Below are 21,542 nucleotides of genomic sequence, written 5' to 3'. Positions count from 1 at the left end.
TATGCAACATCAATCCAATTTCCCATTGGTAGTGAGGGTCGGTCACACCAACCGATATGATAACTGGTTTCTTTGCCTCTTGATCCAGAGGCGTGAGGAGCCCAAAGTGCCCGGGTGGCATTCTTAAATTCCAGTTCAATGGGATCTGTGTTGTGTCTCCAGGTGTAAACATTCCTTCCTTTGGAACACAGACCTCTAGACCCACAGAAAGGAGGGTCATGGGGACAGGAAGCAAAAATTTTATGAGTGGGTAACTAGAGGTAATGGTAAATAGTGCCACTGTCATCTCCACCCCTTGATTCCTGGAACTGTGAATCCTGGCTATGGGAGAAACAACACCATATATTGAACGTTGGTTTAGAGCATATATAGCCTCCTGGAGAACACTGCCCCAATCCTGCAAAGTGTTGCCACTTACCTGGCACCATAATTGTGACTTTAGAATGCCATTCCATCATTCTATCAAGTCAGCTGTTTCAGGATGTTGGAGAATATGGTAAGACCAGTGAATTCCATGAGCATGGGCCCATTGCTATACTTCATTTGCTGTGAAGCCAGTCCCTTGATCTGAGGCTGTGTAGGGTACCATGACAGTGGATAAGACATTCTGTGAGTCCACGGATGGTAGTTTTGGCAGAGGCATTGTATGCAGGAAAGGTAAATCCATATCTAGAGTAAGAATTTATCCCAGTAAGAACAAAACTCTGCCCTTTCCATGATGGAAGTGTTCCAATTTAATCAACCTACCACCAGGTTGCTGGCGGAATGCCTCAAGGAATGGTGCCACATTGGGGACTCATTGTTGGTCTCTGCTGCAGGCTGATTGGACATTCAGCATTGGCTGTAGCCAAGTCAGTCTTAGTGAGTGGAAGTCCATGTTTCTGAGCTCATGCATAACTTCCCTCCCTGCCACCATAACCACTTTGTTCATGAGCCTACTAGGCCAAGATGGGAGTGGCTGGGGGAAAGAAGATGATTGGTTTCCACAGAATGCATCATCCTGTCCACCTGATAGTTAAAACCCCCTCTGCTGAGGTCACCTTTTGGTGAGCATTCACATAAGACACAAATATCTTCACTTCTTTGGTCATTCAGAGAGGTCTATCTACATACCTCTTCCTCATACCTCCCTATCACCAATTTTCCAATCATGTTCCTTCCAAGTCCCTGACCATCCAGCCAAACTATTGGTCACAGCCCATGAGTCAGTATACAGTCACACATCTGGCCATTTTTCATTCCAAGCAGAGTGAACAACCAGGTGCACTGCTTGAAGTTCTGCCCATTGAGAGAATTTGCCTTCACCACTGTCCTTGAGGGAGATCCCAGAAAGGGACTGAAGTGCCACCACTGTCCACTTTTGAGTAATGCCTGTATATTGCACAGAACCATCTGTAAACCAGGCATGAGTTCTCTCTTCCACAATCAAGTGAATACAAGGAACTCTCCATGAGGCCATAGGGGTAGACCGGAAGAGGGCAAGTAATATGACAGGAGTTGAGACTATGAGCGTTTAGATCACTTCCTCATACAGTTTGTGCCTTCAGGTCCTGCTCAGGTCCGATCTCTTATATACTACTACCATTTAATGATGAAGTGCTGCTGTGGACATCTGACTTTATGACTCTCTGGGTCAGACAACACCTAGTTCATGATGGGCAGCTCAGGCTGCATGGTGACTTGGTGTCCCATATTAAGTGCTCAGACTCTACTAAGGCCTAGTAGCAAGCCAAAAGCAGTTTCTCAAAAGGAGAGTAGTTATCTGCAGGAGATGGCTTGGCTTTACACCAAAATCCCAAGGGTCTGCGCTGTGATTCACCAACAGGGTCCTGCCAAAGACTCCAAGCAGCATCTCTATCTGCCATTGACACTACAAGCACCATTGGATCAGCCGGATCATATGGCCCAAGGGGCAGAGTGCCTCGCATGGTAGCCTGAACCTGTTGCAGGGCCTTCTCTTGTTCTGGGCCCCACTCAAAAGCAGCACCTTTTTGAATCACTTGATAAATAGGCCATAGTAGCACATGCGAATGCGGAATATGTTGCCTGCAAAATCTAAAGAGACCCACCATGTGTTGTGCCTCCTTTTTAGTTGTAGGAGGGGCCAGATGTAACAACTTACCCTTCGCTTTAGAATATCTCAACATGCCCCATACCACTGGACTCCTAGAGATTTCACTGAGTTGTAAGGTACCTGAATTTTTGTAGGATGAATTTCTCACCCTCTAGCACACAAATATTTTACCAATAAGTCCAGAGTCATTGACAGTTCTTCCTTACTAGGTCTAATCAGCAAAGTATCATCAATGTAATGGAATAGCATGATGTCTTGTGGAAGGGAAAGGAGATTAAATTCCATGTGGACTAAATTTTGACAGAGGGCTGTCCTTGCCAGCTAAAGGCAAACTGCTCCTACAAAACCATAATTGAGAAAAAGGCATTGGCCGGATCGATAGCTGTATCCAGGCACCAGGATATGTATGTATTTGCTCAAGCAATGAAACCACATCTGGAACAGCAGCTGCAATTGGAGTCACTATCTCGTTAAGTTTAGGATAATCCACTGTCATTCTCCAAGATCCATCTGTGTTTTACACAGGCTACATAAAAAATAGGCTAGTTGAAAGGGGCTGTGGTGGTAATCATCACTCCTGCATGCTTCAAGTCTTTGATGGTGGTAGTAATCCCTGAAACCCCTCCAGGAATGTGGTATTGCTTTTTGTTTACTATTTTCCTAGATAGGGGCAGTTCTAATGGCTTCTGCTTGACTTTTCCTACCATAAAAGCCCTTATTCCGCTTGCCAGGGACCCAATTTTGGGGTTTTTACCAGTTGCTGAGTATATCTATTCTAATTATGCATTCTGGAACTGGGGTAATCAGTACAGGGTGTGTTCGGGGACGTACTGGATTCACTATGAGATGAACAAGAGCTAAGACTCCATTAATAACCTGACCTCCATATGCCCCTTTCTGACTGGTGGGACAAATTGTCATTTTGTGTCTCCTGAAATTAGTATCAGTTCAGAGTCAGTATCCAGTAATTCTGGAAAAATCTGATTATGTTCCCCAATGAACAATCTCTTGTAAAAGGCCATTGATCCCTTTAGGGAAAGGTTGGAGAAAGATTAACAGTCTAAATATTTGGCAGTGTACTGGGGCAATTCCTCAATGGGACCTGGCCTCTCCTTCATTCATTCATACATGCATGCATTAGCTCACCATCCAGCCATCCATCTACCCATCCAGGTCTTGCCTCTATGGAAGAGGAATTGTGCCTACTGTTTGTACGTGCATGTGGCAGGGAAGTTGTTTCATGCGTTGGGTCAGCAACAAGTAGGTGAATGGAGTACATTCAGGAGTTGTAATGAGGCCTGTGCTGGTTACAAAATGCCAAGGGGAGAGTAGAGATGTCAAGTGAGAAAAGAGCCTGGAGGCTCGTGAGGAAGCCAGAACCAGAGAAGGAATTTGGGTATCATTGCATATGGATGGTATTTAAAGCCATCGGTTTCACTGATATCCCCTAAAAAAGTGAATGGGATCTATAGGGCAGAGCTGGAGATGCAAGTAGAACTCAAAAGAGAAAGAAGAACCAGCAAGAGATTAAAAAGTGGTGGCTGAGGAGGTAGAAGAAAAAATAGAATAGAGTGTGGCCATTGAAACCAGATGAAAGATGGATTTCAAGAAGCAAGAAATGGCTCCTTTGTTAATTCTGCTGAAAGGTCATGTAAGATAAGGAGATAAACATGTCCTTTGGATGGTATGGCAACATAGCAGTTGTTAGGGACTTTGGCAGGTGCTGCTTCTGGGATGTGATGAGGGCAGAAACCCAACTGGAGTGAATCCTGGACAGAACATCAGATGAGAAAGTAAAGCAGCAACTGAAAGCAACTTTTTGAAGATGTTTAGAATATACTGACTACACGCATGAGGATAAAATTTTTGAACCAGGATACCTATCCCATCAACAAAAACCTAAATAAAATACCTTTTAGTATGAAAATAGTTGAGAGAAACCAAACAAAATGATTCATACTCACCTAAAGTTTTGTCCTGTTTTGGGAGGTGTTCCTTATGTCACCTGCCTGTATGGAAACCCTTTGCAACCCCAACCCCATGTAAAATGCCTCTTGCTTCTAAGGCTTATTATCTGGCATGCGTCCCATAGGCAAGCGACTCAAAAATTGTTTTCTTTCTTTTTTATATCACAGAATAACAGACTAAGAAAATATGCCTTTGAACTGAAAATGAACGACCTGACCTATTTTGTGCTGGCAGCAGAAACCGAGTCAGATATGGACGAATGGATTCACACCCTCAACCGCATCCTGCAAATCAGTCCTGAGGGGACCCTGCAGGGGAGGAGGAGCACAGAGCTCACTGATCTGGGGCTGGGTGAGAGCACAGAGACCACCTCCCTTCCTTTGCCAAGTTTCAGATCTGCATTTTGGTTCACTTAAGTTGCTGGTAGCTTTTGGGTCTAGCTCATACATCCCTGAGCTATTTGCTCTAGGAAATCACCCCTAAATCTTTACACTTGCTGAATAGTAGGGTCAACACAAAAAGGTATATGCTTTTATTTGACCGGGAGTGATTTGGAGTCCCTGGGTGGTGCAAATGGTTAATGTGCTCAGCTGCTGACTGAAAGGATGATGGTTTAAGTCCACCCAGAGGCACCTCAGAAGAAAGGCCTGGCAATCTACTTAAAAAATTAGCCTTGAAAGTCAAATGGTATGCAGTTCTACTCTGACACATACAGGGTCTCCATGAGTTGAACTCAGCAGCAACTGGTGGCAATGATTTGAGGCTGTCAACCCACAAATAATGCTGGAAATCGTTTATTAGCAGCATCAGAAATGTACCCATGTCTGATGAGATGTTACCTTATAGCGGGTATTTTGGTAAGATGGCTTTTTATTGAATTTAATTAATGAAACTTCTACTCTGTAAAGTTAAATATGCATCACTTCTGTTAAGAGGCATCTTTCATTTTTGCTTTTTTGATCAAACTGCTATCAGTTCAAAGAAACCCTGGTGGCACAGTGGTTAAGTGCTACGGCTGCTAATTGAAAGGCTGGCAGTTCGAATCCAGCAGGTGCTCCTTGGGAACTCTATGGGGGCAGTTCTACTCTGTCCTATAGGACTGGTATGAGTCAGAAATGACTCAATGGCAGCGGGGATTTTTTTTTTTTTTTTGGTATCAGTTTGCCTGTGAAAGTTCCAAAGATTATGTGTGAGATTAGCCATTTTTGCAAGATAAAAATGTTTCTTTTCTGCCTAGTCCAATTCCCTCATCAGATTCTAACTCATTTGGGGCAAAGACAAGAGAACGAGAAAGATAAAGTGAGAGAAAGTATAGAAATACTGAGTTATAGCTGTGTGGAAGAGTTTCACCACCAGCAGCCATTCATTCCCCCAAATAAAACTGTTTTTAAACATTTTTTGTAAGCTCCTGGTGCCTTAGAAACCAAAGATTCTTTAAGTTATAGTAGTCTAAGAATCAAATGCTATACAGTATAGAGTCATGGGGTAATAAGGAAGAAACTATGGCTGATTTTAACACTGAAGCCCTGGTGGCGAAATGGTTAAAAACTCAGGCTACTAACCAAAAAGGCTGGCAGTTCGAATCCACCAGCTATTCTTTGGAAATCCTATGGGGCAGTTCTACCTTGTCCTGCAGGGTCGCTTTGAGTTGGAATCAACGCAACAGCAATGGGTATACGCCATAGAAGGTGTTTTATGTTGATGATCGATTTAATAATAATAAGCTAGAGTATTACTATTTGCAGGGTCTTACAGAGAAAGTTTAAGTGACTGAAACTAGAATGTGGGTTTTAATTGATGATCTGAGAGCCATTATTACCAAAAATGTAGACATATCTAGGAAAAGTTTAGTACGCATTGGAAAAGGAAGTCAAGACAACCCCAAGTATAAATGTATTATAAGGATGTGAAGTTCCTATTGACACAGGATGGTATCTTGGAAAGAACCCCAAAATGATCATTAGGGGGTCTAATTTCCAGCCCAGATCTCCTAACAATGTGGCATATTGGAGTCAGGACCAAATAAAGTGTCGACTCACTGAAGTCCCTAGTAGTTCTCAAGTCTAACCCAGCTTTGATATGTCACAGGCTAGAAAATGAATGCCTCGTGAGTATTACTTACTAATCTATCTTGGTGTATCTTTTCAAGATTCGCTGGATAATTCTACAGCTTGTGAATGCACGCCAGAAGAAACAGAGTCTTCAGAAAGCAGTCTACACCCAGACTTTGCAAAAGTAATAAAGCTGGCATTTTACTCTGCAAGTGAATTTTAACCACTTATTAGTTGTGCTTGTGCAGAAAAGATAGTTTTTTTGTTTCATTTTGTTTTGTTTTAAGATTGAGACTGGGAAACTAATTTAAAAGTTTCCATTAATCTATGTGTTTTACTTAATATGCACATAACACTCGAAAATAAAAGCATGTTTTTAGAAGATTTGCCGAGTATTAATGGATGATGTTAAAACAGTGATGATACTAAGGGACTACTTCTTGGCCAGGAGCCCTGGTGGGACAAATGGTTAAGTGCTTGGCTGCTAACCAAAAGGTTGATAGTTCGAACCCATCCAGTGGCTTGACGGGAGAAAGACCTGGCAATTTGCTTCCGTAAAGTTCCCAGCCAAGAAATGCTCTGGGGCAGTTCTACTTTGTCATGTGGTTGCTATGAGTCAAAATTGACTCTGTGGCACCTAATAGCAGTAGGTTCCTGGCCATGGGGGTGGAGGTGGGCTGTAAGTATCTGGACATTTAGATCCCAAAGACTAATGCAGTTTTCTCTGTAGTACCTCGCAGAAACCGAAGAAACGGTCAGAATGACTCGAAACATGGAGAGATTGAATCTCTTCTCACTGGATCCAGATATAGATGTAAGTTGGACTTTTTTTCTAAATAGACAAACTTGATCAATACAATTGTAATTCATAATTTACAGTTTCTTTTTGTATGATGGCTGTTTGATGACTAAAACTTTGAAAATTTTCTTAGAACTTGAAACTTCAGAAAAAGGATATTTCAGAACCTGAGTCTGTGGTCAAACCATTTGAAGAAAAAGCTTCCAAGAGAATCATGATCATTTGTAAAGCTCTCAATTTAAATCTTCAGGGATGTGTTACCGAGAATGAAAATGATCCAGTAACGAATGTAAGTTTCTCTTCTTTTACGTCTTATGACAACAGCCAGCCTCACAACGCCACTCTGGTCTAAAGCTTTTTTTCTGATTCCTGCTAATCCCCGCCACTGCTTTCTCACTATTTAGGGGACCAGTGGGAGTAAGATTGACTGTATATTTTATATTTCTACATTACGAAAAGAACACAAGTTCTGAAGTAGAATTGACAATACTACTGCCCTACAACTTCCCTTCTAAAGAGTCAGCATCAAAGGGACTATGTTGTATGGCTGTTTTTCTATAAAATCAGCCTAGTGATTCAGAGTTTCCCAAGGTATTATTTGTGTCATATTGGTGGCACTCGAGATGGCTTTTAAACTGACATTTTTGTTTTAATAATTGATGTGTTTATTTACACGTGTATTACAAAAAAATTAAACCAACAAATCAACCCTGTGATTTCACACATGTTATTGGTTAGGACAAGGCAAAATAGTGAACTGAGTAAAAATATTAGAATAATGTTGAAGAAATAATAGTACAAGTGGTACGTATAGATGGCAGAAATTATGAACGTGCTACGCTGATTTTGGAAAACACTATAGTGCTTCATGAATCCACAGAAGATTCATTTTTCTACTAAATGAGCTCCCTTGGGAATTGTTTCTTAGTATGTTGGTGGACAGTTCTATACTGATTGTAAGTGTGTGTGTGTCTGTGGTATTTTGTAAGCCTGCCAAAACCCAAACCCATTGCCATCGAGTGGATTCCAACTCACAGCGACCCTATAGGACAGATTAGAACTGTTTCATATGGTTTCCAAGGAGCACCTGGTGGATTTGAACTGCCGACCTTTTGGTTAGCATCCTTAGATTTTAACCACTGTGTTAACAGGGTTTCTTAAACATTACTAAATGTTGAACTATAAAGAGAAAAATAAAAACACCAGCAATCTAACCATAAAAAAAGATTCTCTTAATATTTTTCTGTAATCCAATGCAGTCTGTTCAAATTTTTATTCATCCCTCAATTGTCATCTTTCACCTCAGAGAATAAAACTTATTTCCAGATCCTCATCGTAAGCCACATTTGCTTTAGAAGCCTACAGACAGCATAGAGTTTTCATTATAAACTGCATGCACAATCCTTTGTACCCCTCTATTTATATTGTAGTGAAACTAGCTTTCTTAGTTGAGTAGGCGAGGAGTTGACCGAAAGCATTAGCACTTTCAGAAGTCTTTAACGTTTACTTTAGGCACTTCTTATCTTTTGGCACCTCATTGATCCTTTGAGCCACCTACCCACAGCAGAATAATGGTGCAAGCCTGTGGACCAAATGAGATGGTGCTGCACTGGGGTCAGATTGCCTGGCTTTACCACTTAACAGTTGTGCTGCCTTGGGCAAGTGGCTTACCCTCGGTCTTCTCTTCTCTAAATGGGATAATAACATTTACTATTTTAAATGGTCATTATGAAGGTTAAATGATGTAATCTATGGAAAGTACTTAGACAGGGGACGGTGCATAGTAAGTGATCATCAAATATTAACTTAATATGTGAGTAATTACTTTAAAATTTGCATACACCATAGATGAAAACAAAAATGGCATTGATGTTTTCAATGTTATATGCTAGATTGTTGTTGAAAAATAATACCGTATAACATTGAAATGTGTCACCAGTAAGAATCCTTCTCTGAAATGAAGCCTCCTCATATAGTTTATGACTATCGCTATGAGTCGGAATCGACTCGACAGCACTGGGTTAGGTATGTAAGAACGAGCGTGGTTGAAGACAATTTTATTCTTTCTTCAATTTCTTTATTAACTGTGGTTACTGTGGTCGAAACTTCTTAAAAAGACTGGGGAAAAAGTAGGGAAAAAGTTAACAAGGTCCCTGACCTCTTTGAAAATTAAATTCAATTTTTTAAGGGCAAGATTCCATTACGGACATGTTACGCTTATTAACAGGCCTGTGAAAAGACCCAAATAGAGATATCTCTGAGCAGATTTCAGTACAAGTTTGGGGCTCAAGAAAGTGGCCAAGGATGGAGGTATAAATCTGAATGTCTAGCCTAATCACTGATTTGGAGAGAATCATCAAGTGATCCCTGTAAACAGAGAAGGAGCCAAACCTTTAAAGAATGAATAGAGGGGAAGAAATGGCCATTGAGGTACAGATGTTCCAGAGGGAGTAGACCATGAAGGCCAAAAGAGAAAGTGTCAGCTATGTGGAATGGTGCTGAGAAGCTGAGTAACATGAAGCCAGAGAGGAGCCCAGTAGATATGGCAACATGAAGGATGTTGGTGACTAAGCCGTGTTGTTAGGTGCCATCAAGTCCAACTCAGGGCTATTCTATAGGACAGAGTAAAACTGGCCCATAGGGTTTCCAACGAGTGGCTGGTAGATTTGAACTGCTGACCTTTGAGTCAGCAGCCCAGCTCTTAACCATTGCACCACCAGGGCTCTGTTAGTGACAATAGCAAGAACAATTTCCATGGAGTGAAAAGTGTTAGGAGGAGTAATCAGAACAAACTTTCATGCAGACTTATAAAAACACTAGAAACTTGGTTCTTGAAACTCTTTGGATAATCCAAGTCAGAATGCCACTTAGTCAACTCATTAAGTAAAAAATAGATGCTGCTTTTTTTTAACCCTGCACATCCTTACATGTAATTAAGAAATCCAGTTTAGAAATTGGAACTAAAGGGTAATGGGCTTTTCATTTCAGTGCCGGGGGCATATGACTCCTTCCCTGTGGATTGCTTTCGTTGTGCTGAGGCCCATATTCAGAAGCTAAATGTTTGTATTTGGGCCAGTTTCCCCAGGCAAGAGAACATGCCTAGTTTTAGAGGGCAGCTTTCATCTGCACTTTCAGATCTATCAGGGGATTAAGTGGATTTGGAGTCTTTTGTATGTCTGTGTTGTTTTCATTTTTATTTTTTTCAGCTGATATACAATTTAAAAAACAAGAAAACCTAGGAAATTACTTTTTAAAAGGTAATTTCATTTTGCTTATCCCATTGCTGTTGAGTTGATTCGGACTCAAAATGACTCTATAGGACAGAGTAGAACCGCCCCACAGGGTTTCCAAGGCTGTAATATTTATGGAAGCAGACTGCCACATCTTTTTTTCACAAAGCTGAGCAGCTGATAGGTTCGAACCATTGACCATTTTGGATAGCAGCTGAGCTCTTAACAACTGCACCACCAGGGCTGAAAATCTATTGTCGTTGAGTCAATTCTGACTCATAGTGAACCTATAAGACAGAGTACAACTGTCCTATAGTTTTTTTTTTTCTTTTTGCCTTATTTTGTTTTTAATTTTGCTTTAGTTGAAAGTTTACAGCTCAAGTTAATTTCTCATACAAAAATTTATACACATATTGTTATCTGACATTACTCGCAATCTCTATAATGTAACAGCACAGTGCCCCTTTCCACCCCAGGTTTCTTGTGTCCATTCAATCAGTTCCTGTCCAGTCCTGCACATTTGGTCTCCTGTATCTGCTTGAACTAAGAAGCCCGCTCTTCACCAGTCTTATTGTATGTTATATAGTTCAGTCTAATCTTCAACTGAAGAGTGGGCTTCCCCAATGGTTTTAGTTCTGGATTAACAGAGCAGCCTGGGGCCATGGATTCAGGGGTTCTTCCAGTCTCAGTCAGACCATTAAGTCTGGTCTTTTTATGTGACTTGGAGTACTGCTCTGCACTTTTGATGTTCTTCATCCTCCTTTGCTCCAAGTGGCTTGTGACCAGTTGATGCATCTTAGATGTCTGTTTGCAAGCTTTTAAGACCCCGGATGCCACTCACCAAAGTGGGATAAAGAACATTTTCTTAATAAACTTTGTTATGCCAATTGACCTCTTTGTCCTCAGAAACCATAGTCCCCAGACCCTAGCCCTAGTTACTCTGTCCCTCGAAGTGTTTGGTTGTGTTCAGGAAACTTCTTAGCTTTGGTTTAGTCCAGTTGTGCTGACTTCTGCTGTATTGTATGTTGACCTTCCCTTCACCTAAAATACTTCTTGTCTATTATCCAGTTTGTGAATCCCCTACTCCAACCTTTGTAACCATCAAAGAATATTTTCTTCTGTGTTTAAACCTTTTCTTGAGTTCTTTTAATAGTGGTCTTATACAATATTTGTACTTTTTCAGCTGACTAATTTTACTCATCGTAATGCTCTCCAGATTGATCCATGCTGAGAGATGTTTCATGTATTCATCAGTGTTCTTTATCCTTGGGTAGTATTCCATTGTGTGTATGAACAATAATTTGTTTAACCATTCATCTGTTGATGGGCACCTAGGTTGTTTACTATTGTGAACAGTGCTGCAATGAATACAGGTGTTGACAGTTTATTTGTTCCACTTAATTTTCTGTGCTGAGTCATTTTTCTTTACGTATTTTCATCTTTTTCATTATTGTTGATTTTATATTTCCTGAGTCTTTAGGTTTTTCTTCTTTTTTATTTTGATGGGTAAATTTGTTGGTTTCCTTTGTAGTTACCTTAAAATTTACCTCTGTTTCTCTAAGTGGAAGCCAATCTTTTATTTCTTGATATTGCCTTAATTTCCTGTGCATAGGAAAATTCTGTGACTACACTATTCCTTCTTTTTTTGTTTTAACGTTGTCATCATTTCAATATTGACATCTTTGTTCCCCTATTTTCAGTGTTTTAGCTTTGACTTATTTTTTGTGACTTCCCTATCTGGTTGTTCTGTCCTGTGTTCTAGCTTCAGGTTGTTATCTTATACTGTTGTTTCTCTACTAAAGGACTTTCTTTAATATTTCTTGTAATTTTGGTTTGGGTTTCACAAATTCACTTAACTTCTGTGTATCTGGAAGTCCCTTAATTTCATCTTCATATTTGAGAGATCGTTTTACTGGATATGTAACTCTTGATTGGAAAAAAATTTTTTTTTTTCCTTCAAGGCTTTATGTATGTCATCCCATTGTCTTGTTGCCTGCATGGTTTCTGCAGAGTAGTCAGAGTTTAGTCTTACTGACTCTCATTTGTAGGTGACTTTTTGTTTATCCCTAACCACTCTTATAATTCTTTCTTTATCTTTGGTTTTGGCAAATTTGATTATAATATGTCTTGGTGATTCGATGCACTTCTAGGATAGATATCTTCTTATCTTTCACAATATCTGGGAAGTTTTCTGCCAGCAAATCTTCAGCAATTCTCTCTGTATTTTCTGTTATCCTTCCCCCCTCCCCCCATTCTGGTACTCCCATCACTTATAGTTATTCCTCTGGATAGCATCCCACATAATTCTTAAGATTTCTCCCTTTTTAAAAAAATCTTTTATTTATTTTACCTCAAATAAATTGGTGTCAAGTGCTTTATCTTCAGTCTCACTAATTGTAACTTGCATTGCCTCAATTCTGCTCCTATCACTTGTGATTTAGTTGTCTAATTCTCAAATTTTACTGTTAACCTTTTGGATTTCTATTTACTGCCTCCCTGTGGATTCTAGAAGCCTGTTAAATTTGTTATTCTGATCTTTTATGGCTTTCCTGAATACCTCTATTGCTTTGTCTGGGTGTTCCTTGGCTCGGTCTGAGTTTTACCTGATCTTCCTAATCTCCTGAAGAACTCTGTATATTAATTTTTTTAATTCTACCTCTGGTAATTCAAATCACTTCTTTTTCTCTATGTTTCCTAGTTCTTTGTTTTGGTTGCTTGCTGGAGCCATCTTGATCTGCTTCCTTGTGTGATTTGATATTGACTGTTGTCTCTGAGCCATCAATAAGTTCTTATGTTTATTTATTGTATGTTTGCTTACTGAGTCCTAGCTTTTTGTTTTGTTTTCTTTTGATGTGCCCAAATTGGCTGGGTGTGTGAACTACTTTGGTTATGGGCATCTTTGAAGCTCTCACATCTAGTCACCAGGTGGTTGGAGCTGCTACTAGGTGTGTGAGCCCAGGAGTCCATTTACTTTTCTTGTGTGGGTTCAGGTCAGGTATCCAGGTCATCGGTCATGGAGCGTGTGGTGCAATGTCTCACCTATAGTCGTAGATGGGCAGGACTACGTAGGGGTGATTGGAGCAAGCACAGGTATCTGGGTGCAGTAGGGCGCTATGTGCTGAGCAAGATAGGGGTCCGATGGCTGCTCCTGAGTGCCTAGGATGAAGGCGTGTCCCTGTCCCCTGGAGAACATAGGTAGGTGGGTTTTGCAGTCAAACTTTGGGCACCAAGGTCTGTTGACTATAAGGACTGGGAGACACCACTTATTTGTGAATTACTGTCATGGGTGGCTAGGTGGAATGGGTGAATCTACCAGTCCTCAGGCCCCGGATGTGAGTGGGTGAGGACCCTGCTTAATGGGTAGGGCAGTGTCAAATGTCAGGAGTCTGCCACTCCCCTTTGGCTGTTGCAGTTGAAAATGGGCTTCAGGTATGTACCCTGTTGTTCTCTGCTAATGAGGGCCTATACTGTTGAGTCGGCGCACACAGATCTAGGCAGGGTTGGAGGGTGTTCAAAGTTGGTGGATCGCTTATGCCTGTGCGTAGGCAAAGGGGCAATACCTGCCCTGAGCCCCTGGCTTAGGTGGCATAGCAATTTTTAAAGCCAAGAGATTGGTTTGCATGTGGTTAGTCCTGAGTACTGGGTTTAGAGGAATTGGTAGGGTTTTTTGTTTGTTTTTTCCCTAAAATCACCAGACTGGCTTGAGTGCTCCTATTTCCTGCTTAGGCGTGTGGTAGTTGTTGAATACTGCTGTGCTGGTATCTGAGCAGGGAGGGGAATGAGTGAGAGGAAAAGAAGTTCTTCCTCCTATGAAAGTCCCAGAGAGGGAGGGGAATTATTTTGGTCCTTCACAGCAAGTTAGATGCTTGCACCTAACTTTCACAGAGCCAGCACTGCTTCCCCCTGGCTCCAGAGACTTGTGTAGGCTCTTTGCTGCCCAGTGTTTCCCAACACGGTAAAAGGTATCTTGAGCACTACTGCTTGCCTCAGCCCAAGTGTGCCAGACAATCCAGCCTGTAGTGTGCCAGCAAGCTCAAGTCTGGCACTTCTTTTCCACTTCTGAACTGTCTCTCCCTCCCACTGTCACTCAGTCTGACTCCTCAACTTTGTCTTTGATGTTCAGGGTTCCTATATTGTCATACATAATTGATTCACTTATTTTTTGGGGTCTTTGTAGTAAGAGGGACCACAGGAAGCATCTGACTATTACCCCATTTGGTCCTGCCTTCCTCCTACAGGGTTTTCAAGACTTTAATCTTTATGGAAGCAGTCTGCCATATCTTTCTCCCGTGGAACAGCTGGTAGATTCGAATCATCAACTTTTTGGTTAGCAGCCGAAGCTTAACTACTGCACCACCAGGGCTCCTTTATTTTGCCTAGAAACAACACAAAAAACCAATGAAACAGCTTTACCTTAACTCAACAAGAGTTTGATATTTAACGAATTTTTTTTTATCCTCGTGTACTTATTCAATAATGCTCTTTTATTAATATAACTATTTTTAAACTCATTGTCTTTAGTACAGTAAGCATGATTTTAAATGAACTATTCCTCAAGGTTGCCAGAGAGCCAACTGCTGCGTTTAATGAATGAGCTTCTAAAAAGACTCCATGAAAGAACGTTTCTGTGACGAGGAAACAATATTTGACAGCATGTAATTTTTTTGTCAGTAAATTGAAAACTTTTTATTTTTTCTGGTTTTATAATATAAAATGTTTCTTTGAAAATAGGAATTGATTCCAAAAAGCTGAACTAATAAAGCGACTTCACAGCAGAGCTACGTTTAAAATTTCATGTTCTTGAATTTTTTTTTTTTTAAGAAATGGAATTCTAAACATAAGAAATATTCTGACTTAATTTGTTAGGTTTTAAAGGTGTTCTATTAACCAAATCCTTATTGAAAAGCCCAGAGATTTGAAAAGATTTGACATTTAAGTTAAAAAGGTGGATTGGAAGAAATAAACAAATCGCAGTGTGAGCTCTAATTTCCGATGGATTATCAAAGTAGTTAATTTATTTCCATTCACTAAGCAGAGATGAAAATCAAAATGTAACAATTCAGGAAAAATAATAAGGATCTCACCTTGACCTTGAATGTGTTTTCAACTCCTATCTCACTTATTTTTACATAATTTTTGCATTTATTATCTCTTGATTGATTACCACTACCACAAACCAAGAGTTTTCCTAAATTAGTAAAATATAAAATTTTTACTTTGCAATTACTGTATTTAAAGAAAAAAAATTGGATTTCATTTGATATGTGGACTTATATTTCTAGCAGTAAGGGAGCTGGCAAGTATTGCCAATATCAGAGAATTGCATTAATATCCCTGTTATAAACTACCCATGCTGCTACATTTAAAAGGACATGAGATACCCACTAAGCATTCAACACAGCATGTGTGAGTCTGTGTAATGTTGAACTGGCCCAATAGTGTGGTCTTTTTACGTAACTTACTTGTTCACACAATACAAATATGATAGCCATCAATTCAAAATTGTTGTTGTTTTGTGCCCTGGAGTCCATTTCGACTCATAGCAACCCTATGGAACAGAGTAGAACTGCCCCATAGGGTTTCCAAGGAGTGGCTGGGTGGATTTGAACTGCCATCCTTTTGGTTAGCAGCCTGAGCTCTTAACCACTTTGCCACCAGGGCTCCACAATTCAAAATTAAGTAGTGTAAATGAAAATGTTTTTATTCCATCTTTAGAACCTGAAGACAATAAATAGATGATAGATAGATAGATGATAGATGATAGATAGATAGATAGATAGATAGATAGATAGATAGATAGATAGATAGATAGATAGATAGATAGATAGATAGATAGATAGATAGATGATAGATAGATGGATGATAGGTAGATAGGTAGATGACAGAGAGAGAGAGTGAGTGAGACAGGCAGGCAGGCAGGCAAATAGATGGACAGGCAGACAGACAGACAGAGGAGTCCCTAAGTCCTCATCTTAATCTCTCTGTTTTATTTGACATTTGTTCTAGATGACCATTTATATTAAATCTTTCTTCTTTAGTTTCTATGATACTGTGATGTCATTTATTTTTTTTCCAGTTTGTACATTTCTCTCCACTCCTCAGTATCCTTGACCAGCTGTTTCCCTACCCCCTTCTCTGTCCTTTGCATGTTGACATTTCCCAGGATTCCATTTGGACCCCCTTCGCTTTTTCTCATGGCATAAACAAGAACTCACATGCAAAAATTACCAGGTGCACATCTCCAGCTCAGTTTCCATGACTGGGATCAAAACTTGTATATCTAACTGCAGCTGGAATATCCCAGAAATGACTGTATGCCCACTTTCAGAATTCATTTTTGTGTTGGCTTGCATGTTGCTGTGATGCTGGAAGCTATGCCACTGATATTTCAAATATTAGCAAAGTCACCCATGGTGGACAGATTTCTGTAGACCTTCCAGACTAAGACAGAAGAAAAGCCTGGTGATCTATTTCTTTAAAAATTAGTCAGTGGAAACCCTGTGGATTACAAGAGAATATTGTCTGATGTAATGCTGGAAGATGAGCCCCTAGATTGGAAGGCATTCAAAATAAACATTGGCCACAATAACGGACTTGAACATGCTAACGATTGTGAAGATGACAGAAGACAGGGCAGCATTTCATTCTCTTGTACATGGGGTTGCCATGAGTTGGAGTGGACTCAACGGCAACTAACAATAACATATTGAAAGTTTCTAGAACAATGGCAGGTACATAGCAAATAAATATTAGATATTCTTGTTATGCTCTCAAGCTACGATAGAAAGGTGAGAAGTCATTGGATTAATGAAGTGTTTCTCAAAGTGCAGTCTAGAAACTTCTTGGACTCTACTACAGATTTCCAGGGTCCTGGGGAGACTGTGGTGGCAGGTATTTTTTGAGACCCTAGGGGAAATAGCTACAGATATTTGTATTGCAGTGCATATAGTACAACATATGCAAGAGATTGCTTTGTGGAGAAACTAGAGTGGAAATACCAATGAAACATAGTCCTAGGATCTGAGGCACCTGCTGGAGGAAAAGATTTCCAGGTACTCCTCGCGGAGTCAAGGGGAAGTTGCTTCCCGCGTGTACTTTATTTACTGCTTTGTTAAAGAATGTATGAGAGAGGATGTTGCACAGGTAATGATTTCATTTCAACACCATCTGTTCTTTCTTTTTCTTGCAGATTGAGCCTTTTTTTGTAAGTGTGGCACTTTATGACCTCAGAGACAGCAGGAAGATTTCTGCAGATTTTCATGTGGATCTAAACCACACCTCCGTCAGGCAGATGATCTCAGGGGTTCCCATGGCTTTGGAAAATGGCAACATTGACACCCTCACTCCACCACAATCAGAAGAGCCTTACATCAAGGGATTTCCAGAGGAATGGCTAAAATTTCCAAAGCAGGTTGCTCATTTGATCTATAATAGGGTGGAAAATGCTGGTTCCATTGTTCTTAACCCATAGGTCACATAAGATGGACAATTTTACAAAGCAATATTCCCTTCAAGCTGTCCTTAAAAAAACAGTGAATTTTTAAAATGCCTTCAATATGGGGTCTTAGATGCTTACTGTCTCCTTTCTTTTTCCATAGGCTATATTTTCTGTAAGCAATCCACACTCTGAAATTGTTTTGGTGGCCAAAATCGAAAAAGTACTAATGGGAAACATTGCAAGTGGTGCTGAACCTTATATTAAGAATCCAGACTCCAATAAGGTAATGCATAATCTTTCTCACAAATAATTTCAATGCTTTCAAGAAATGAAGTCTCACTGCTTTTTAATGATCTGTTTGGTAAATATAAGCCTTGACATATTCAATTATTAAACCCAGCCCACCGCCACTGAGTTGATTCCGACTCATAGCGACCCTATAGGACAGAGTAGAACTGCCCCATAGGGTTTCCAAGGAGTGCCTGGTGGATTCAAACTGCTGGCATTTTGGTTAGCAGCCATAGCTCTTAACCACTGTGCCACCAGGGTTTCCATTCAATTGTTAGTGAAATGAATATCCATCATTTTTATGTTGTACATTTTTGGCTTATGCTTTTTGACCCAGCAATTCCTGACTCCTGAAATAAATTTAAATGTGGATAAAGTCTTAAGCCTGAGAATCAAATTACTAACAATAATGAAAATCTAGGTGTCATAAAACATGTATATAAATGCAGTTTACTAAGACCCAGACAATGATTAGGATAAACTAAGTAATAAAATAAGATAGATAAATATGTGTAAAATATAACAACACCCAAGGGAAGAAAAATTCAGTTCAGTCCTCAAGTTGCAATGATGAAGGATTCCATGGACAAAATACCGAACAACGCAGGAAGCATCAAAAGAAGATGGATGGAATACACAGAGTCACTGTACCAAAAAGAACTGGTTGATGTTCAGTCATTTCAGGAGGTAGCATATGGATCAATAACTGATGGTACTGAAAGAAGTCTAAGCTGCACTGAAGACATTGGCAAAAACGAGGCTTCAGGACTTGATGGAGTAGCCACTGAGATGTTTCAACAAATGGATGCAGTACTGGAAGTGCTCACTTGTCTATGCCAAGAAATTTGGAAGACAGCTACCTGGCCAACTGACTGGAAGAGATCCATATTTTTGCTTATTCCAAAGAAAGATGATCCAACCAAATGTGGAAATTATCGAACAATATCATTAATATCACATGAAAGTAAAATTTTGCTGAAGATCTTTCAAAAGTGATTGCAGCAATATATCGACAAGGAACTGCCAGAAATTCAAGCCAGATTCAGAAGAGGATATGGATCCAGGGGTGTCATTGCTGATGTCAGATGGATCCTGGCTGAAAGCAGACAATACCAAAAAGATCCTTACCTATGTTTTTATTAACTATACTAAGGCATTCAACCGTGTGGATCATAAGAGATTTTGGTTAATATTGCGAAGGATGGGAGTTCTAAAAAACTTAATTGTGCTCATGTGGAACCTGTACATAGATCCAGAGGCAGTCATTCAAACAGAACAAGGGGATACTACATGGTTTAAAGTCAGGAAAGGTGTGGGTCAGGGTTGTATCCTTTCACCATACTCATTCAATCTGTATGCTCAGCAAATAATTTGAGAAGCTGGACTATATGAAGAATAATGGGGCATCAGGATTGGAGGAAGACTCATTAACAACTGCATTATGCAGGTGATGCAACCTCACTTGCTAAAAGTGAAGAGGATTTGAAGCACTTACTGATGAAGATGAAAGACCACAGCTTTCAGTATGGATTATATGGCAACATAAAGAAAACAAAATTTCTCACAGTTGGACCAATAAGCAACATCACAATAAACAGAGAAAAATACTGAAGTTGTCAAGAATTGCATTTTACTTGGAGCCACAATCAACTCCCATGGAAGCAGAAGTCAAGAAATCAAATGACGTATTGCACTGGGCATATCTGCTAAGACCTTCTTAAAGTGTTCAAAAACAAAGATGTTACTATGAGGACTAACATGCACCTGATCCAAGCCATGATATTTTTATTTGCTTCCTATGTATGTGAAAGCTGGGCAATGAATATGGAAGACTAAAGAAGAATTAATGCCTTTGAATTATGGTGTTGGTGAAGAATGTTGAATATACCATGAACTTCGATTAGAACAAAGATCTGTCTTGGAAGAAGTACAGCCAGAATGGTCCTTAGAAGTGAGGATGGCAAGACTTTGTCTCAAGTACTTTGGACATGTTATCAAGAGGGATCAGTCCCTGGAGAAGGACATTGTGCTTGGTAAAGTTAGAGGGCCAGCCAAAGTGGAAAAGACCAACAAGATGGATTGACACAATGGCTGCAACAGTGGGCTCAAACACAGCAACAATTGTGAGGATGGTGCAGGACTGGGCACTGTTTCATTCTGTTGTACATAGGGTACTATGTTAGGAACTCAATGGTTCCTAACAGCAATGCTAACATATTTTCCATACAAAGTATATGTTATAGCAATTGAATTTGAGCATGTGCATCCATTTAGGGCAGTGTTTAAAAATTTGTAAGAGACTCTTAATTCACAGTTCAGCAAACTAAAATATACAGACCAAATCTGGCTTGCCTCCTATTTTTGTAAATAAAGTATTATTGGCACTCAGCCACACTCATTCATCTGTGTATTTTCTGTGACTGCTTTCCTGCCACAGCAACATAGTTGAGCACCTGCATCAGACCCCATATGGTCCTTTATGCCCAAGATATTTACTACATGACCTTCTAGAGAACAAGTTTGCTGACCTCCACATTAATAAAAGAAAACATAGGGCAGATTATATGTGTGTAGATAAAACTTTTCATTTGAAATTTTAAGGTCTCTTAAATCAGACGGGGGAGGAAAAAAAAAAAGCTAATATTCCAGAACAAGGGTAGTTTTGCATTTGGAATTTCCAGACTAAAATGAAAGAAAAACATTAAACAATTGTTTTGAACACAGAGGATATAGTTTGATTCTGTGAGGTAAATTTGTGGGCCAGTAAGACAGAGTTCTACCGAGTTTCAACATGAGATCATTTGAAAAAATGGTCATCATGATTTTACGTGTACAGTTTATAAAGTGATGTTCTAAACAGTATTTTTGTTTACTTTTACTAGTATGCACAGAAGATACTAAAATCCAACAAGCAATTCTGCAGCAAACTGGGGAAATACCGCATGCCATTTGCGTGGGCCGTGAGGTAGGTTGATTTTGGCAGTTGCAGCCAACAGAATACACATGTAGTCTGCATGGTAAGGTTCAGTTTTGAACACCTTTGTATTAGTGGTTATTTTTAACGTACTCATGCCTAGAAGAATGCTAATGTGTTCATCACCATAAATACCTTGAGCTTCCTAGACACTTACATATCACAAAACCGTTTACCAAGACAGCTTATAATAGACAGAGGTGGTGGTATGTGTGCCACGCATGTACATATGGGCATGCCGTGCGTTCTTGGTATATATCAAATCAAAGCCAGAGTTTGTTTATAATGTCTGTTTGGTTCAACAAACCCTTGAAATTACATCAATTCTTTAAGGCTGGTGTGCATAAAATTCAGGTGAATACAGTGTGAATTCTTATGTAGTTGCATGTTTTCAGCTGTATGTGGATGACAGGTATATATATGGATGTCCATATGAAACCATCAATTTGGTCATTTAACACTCTTTGATTTTCGTACTGATTTACATAGCCAAATGTATCAATACCAGTTAGTTGACTCTTTGATAGAAATGCTGTGTTATGTGGACACCGATGGTAGAATCATCCACCTGGACATGTGGTATAACCTTTTTACATAAAGAAAACATATGCTTTCTGTGTCTGCTTAAACATCATTATTATTTTCGTACTCCTCAACTGCTTTGTATCTTTATCAGTATAATAATTTTGTAAAGGAAGAAAAGCCTGGCATAGACTTATA

The 21,542-nt window shown here is 39.7% G+C and overlaps 1 protein-coding gene across 6 annotated transcripts in view; it reads left to right on the top strand.

Annotated features, from left to right (window-relative positions):
- Positions 1–21,542, top strand: part of DOCK10 (dedicator of cytokinesis 10) — a 310,282-nt gene that overhangs the window by 203,217 nt on the left and 85,523 nt on the right. For all 6 annotated transcript variants that reach the window (XM_049888334.1, XM_049888333.1, XM_049888332.1 and 3 more), the window contains exons 8-14: positions 4,210–4,393; positions 6,192–6,277; positions 6,824–6,907; positions 7,026–7,181; positions 17,312–17,533; positions 17,721–17,843; positions 20,731–20,813. In XM_049888334.1, coding sequence (XP_049744291.1) covers positions 4,210–4,393; positions 6,192–6,277; positions 6,824–6,907; positions 7,026–7,181; positions 17,312–17,533; positions 17,721–17,843; positions 20,731–20,813 — 938 coding nt within the window. The remainder of the gene's footprint in view (positions 1–4,209; positions 4,394–6,191; positions 6,278–6,823; positions 6,908–7,025; positions 7,182–17,311; positions 17,534–17,720; positions 17,844–20,730; positions 20,814–21,542) is intronic.

Source organism: Elephas maximus, chromosome 6 (genome assembly GCF_024166365.1).
Source record: "Elephas maximus indicus isolate mEleMax1 chromosome 6, mEleMax1 primary haplotype, whole genome shotgun sequence".
NCBI lineage: Eukaryota > Metazoa > Chordata > Mammalia > Proboscidea > Elephantidae > Elephas > Elephas maximus.
The sequence above is the reverse complement of the archived record's forward strand: the minus strand, read 5'-3'. Positions and strand labels throughout refer to the sequence as shown.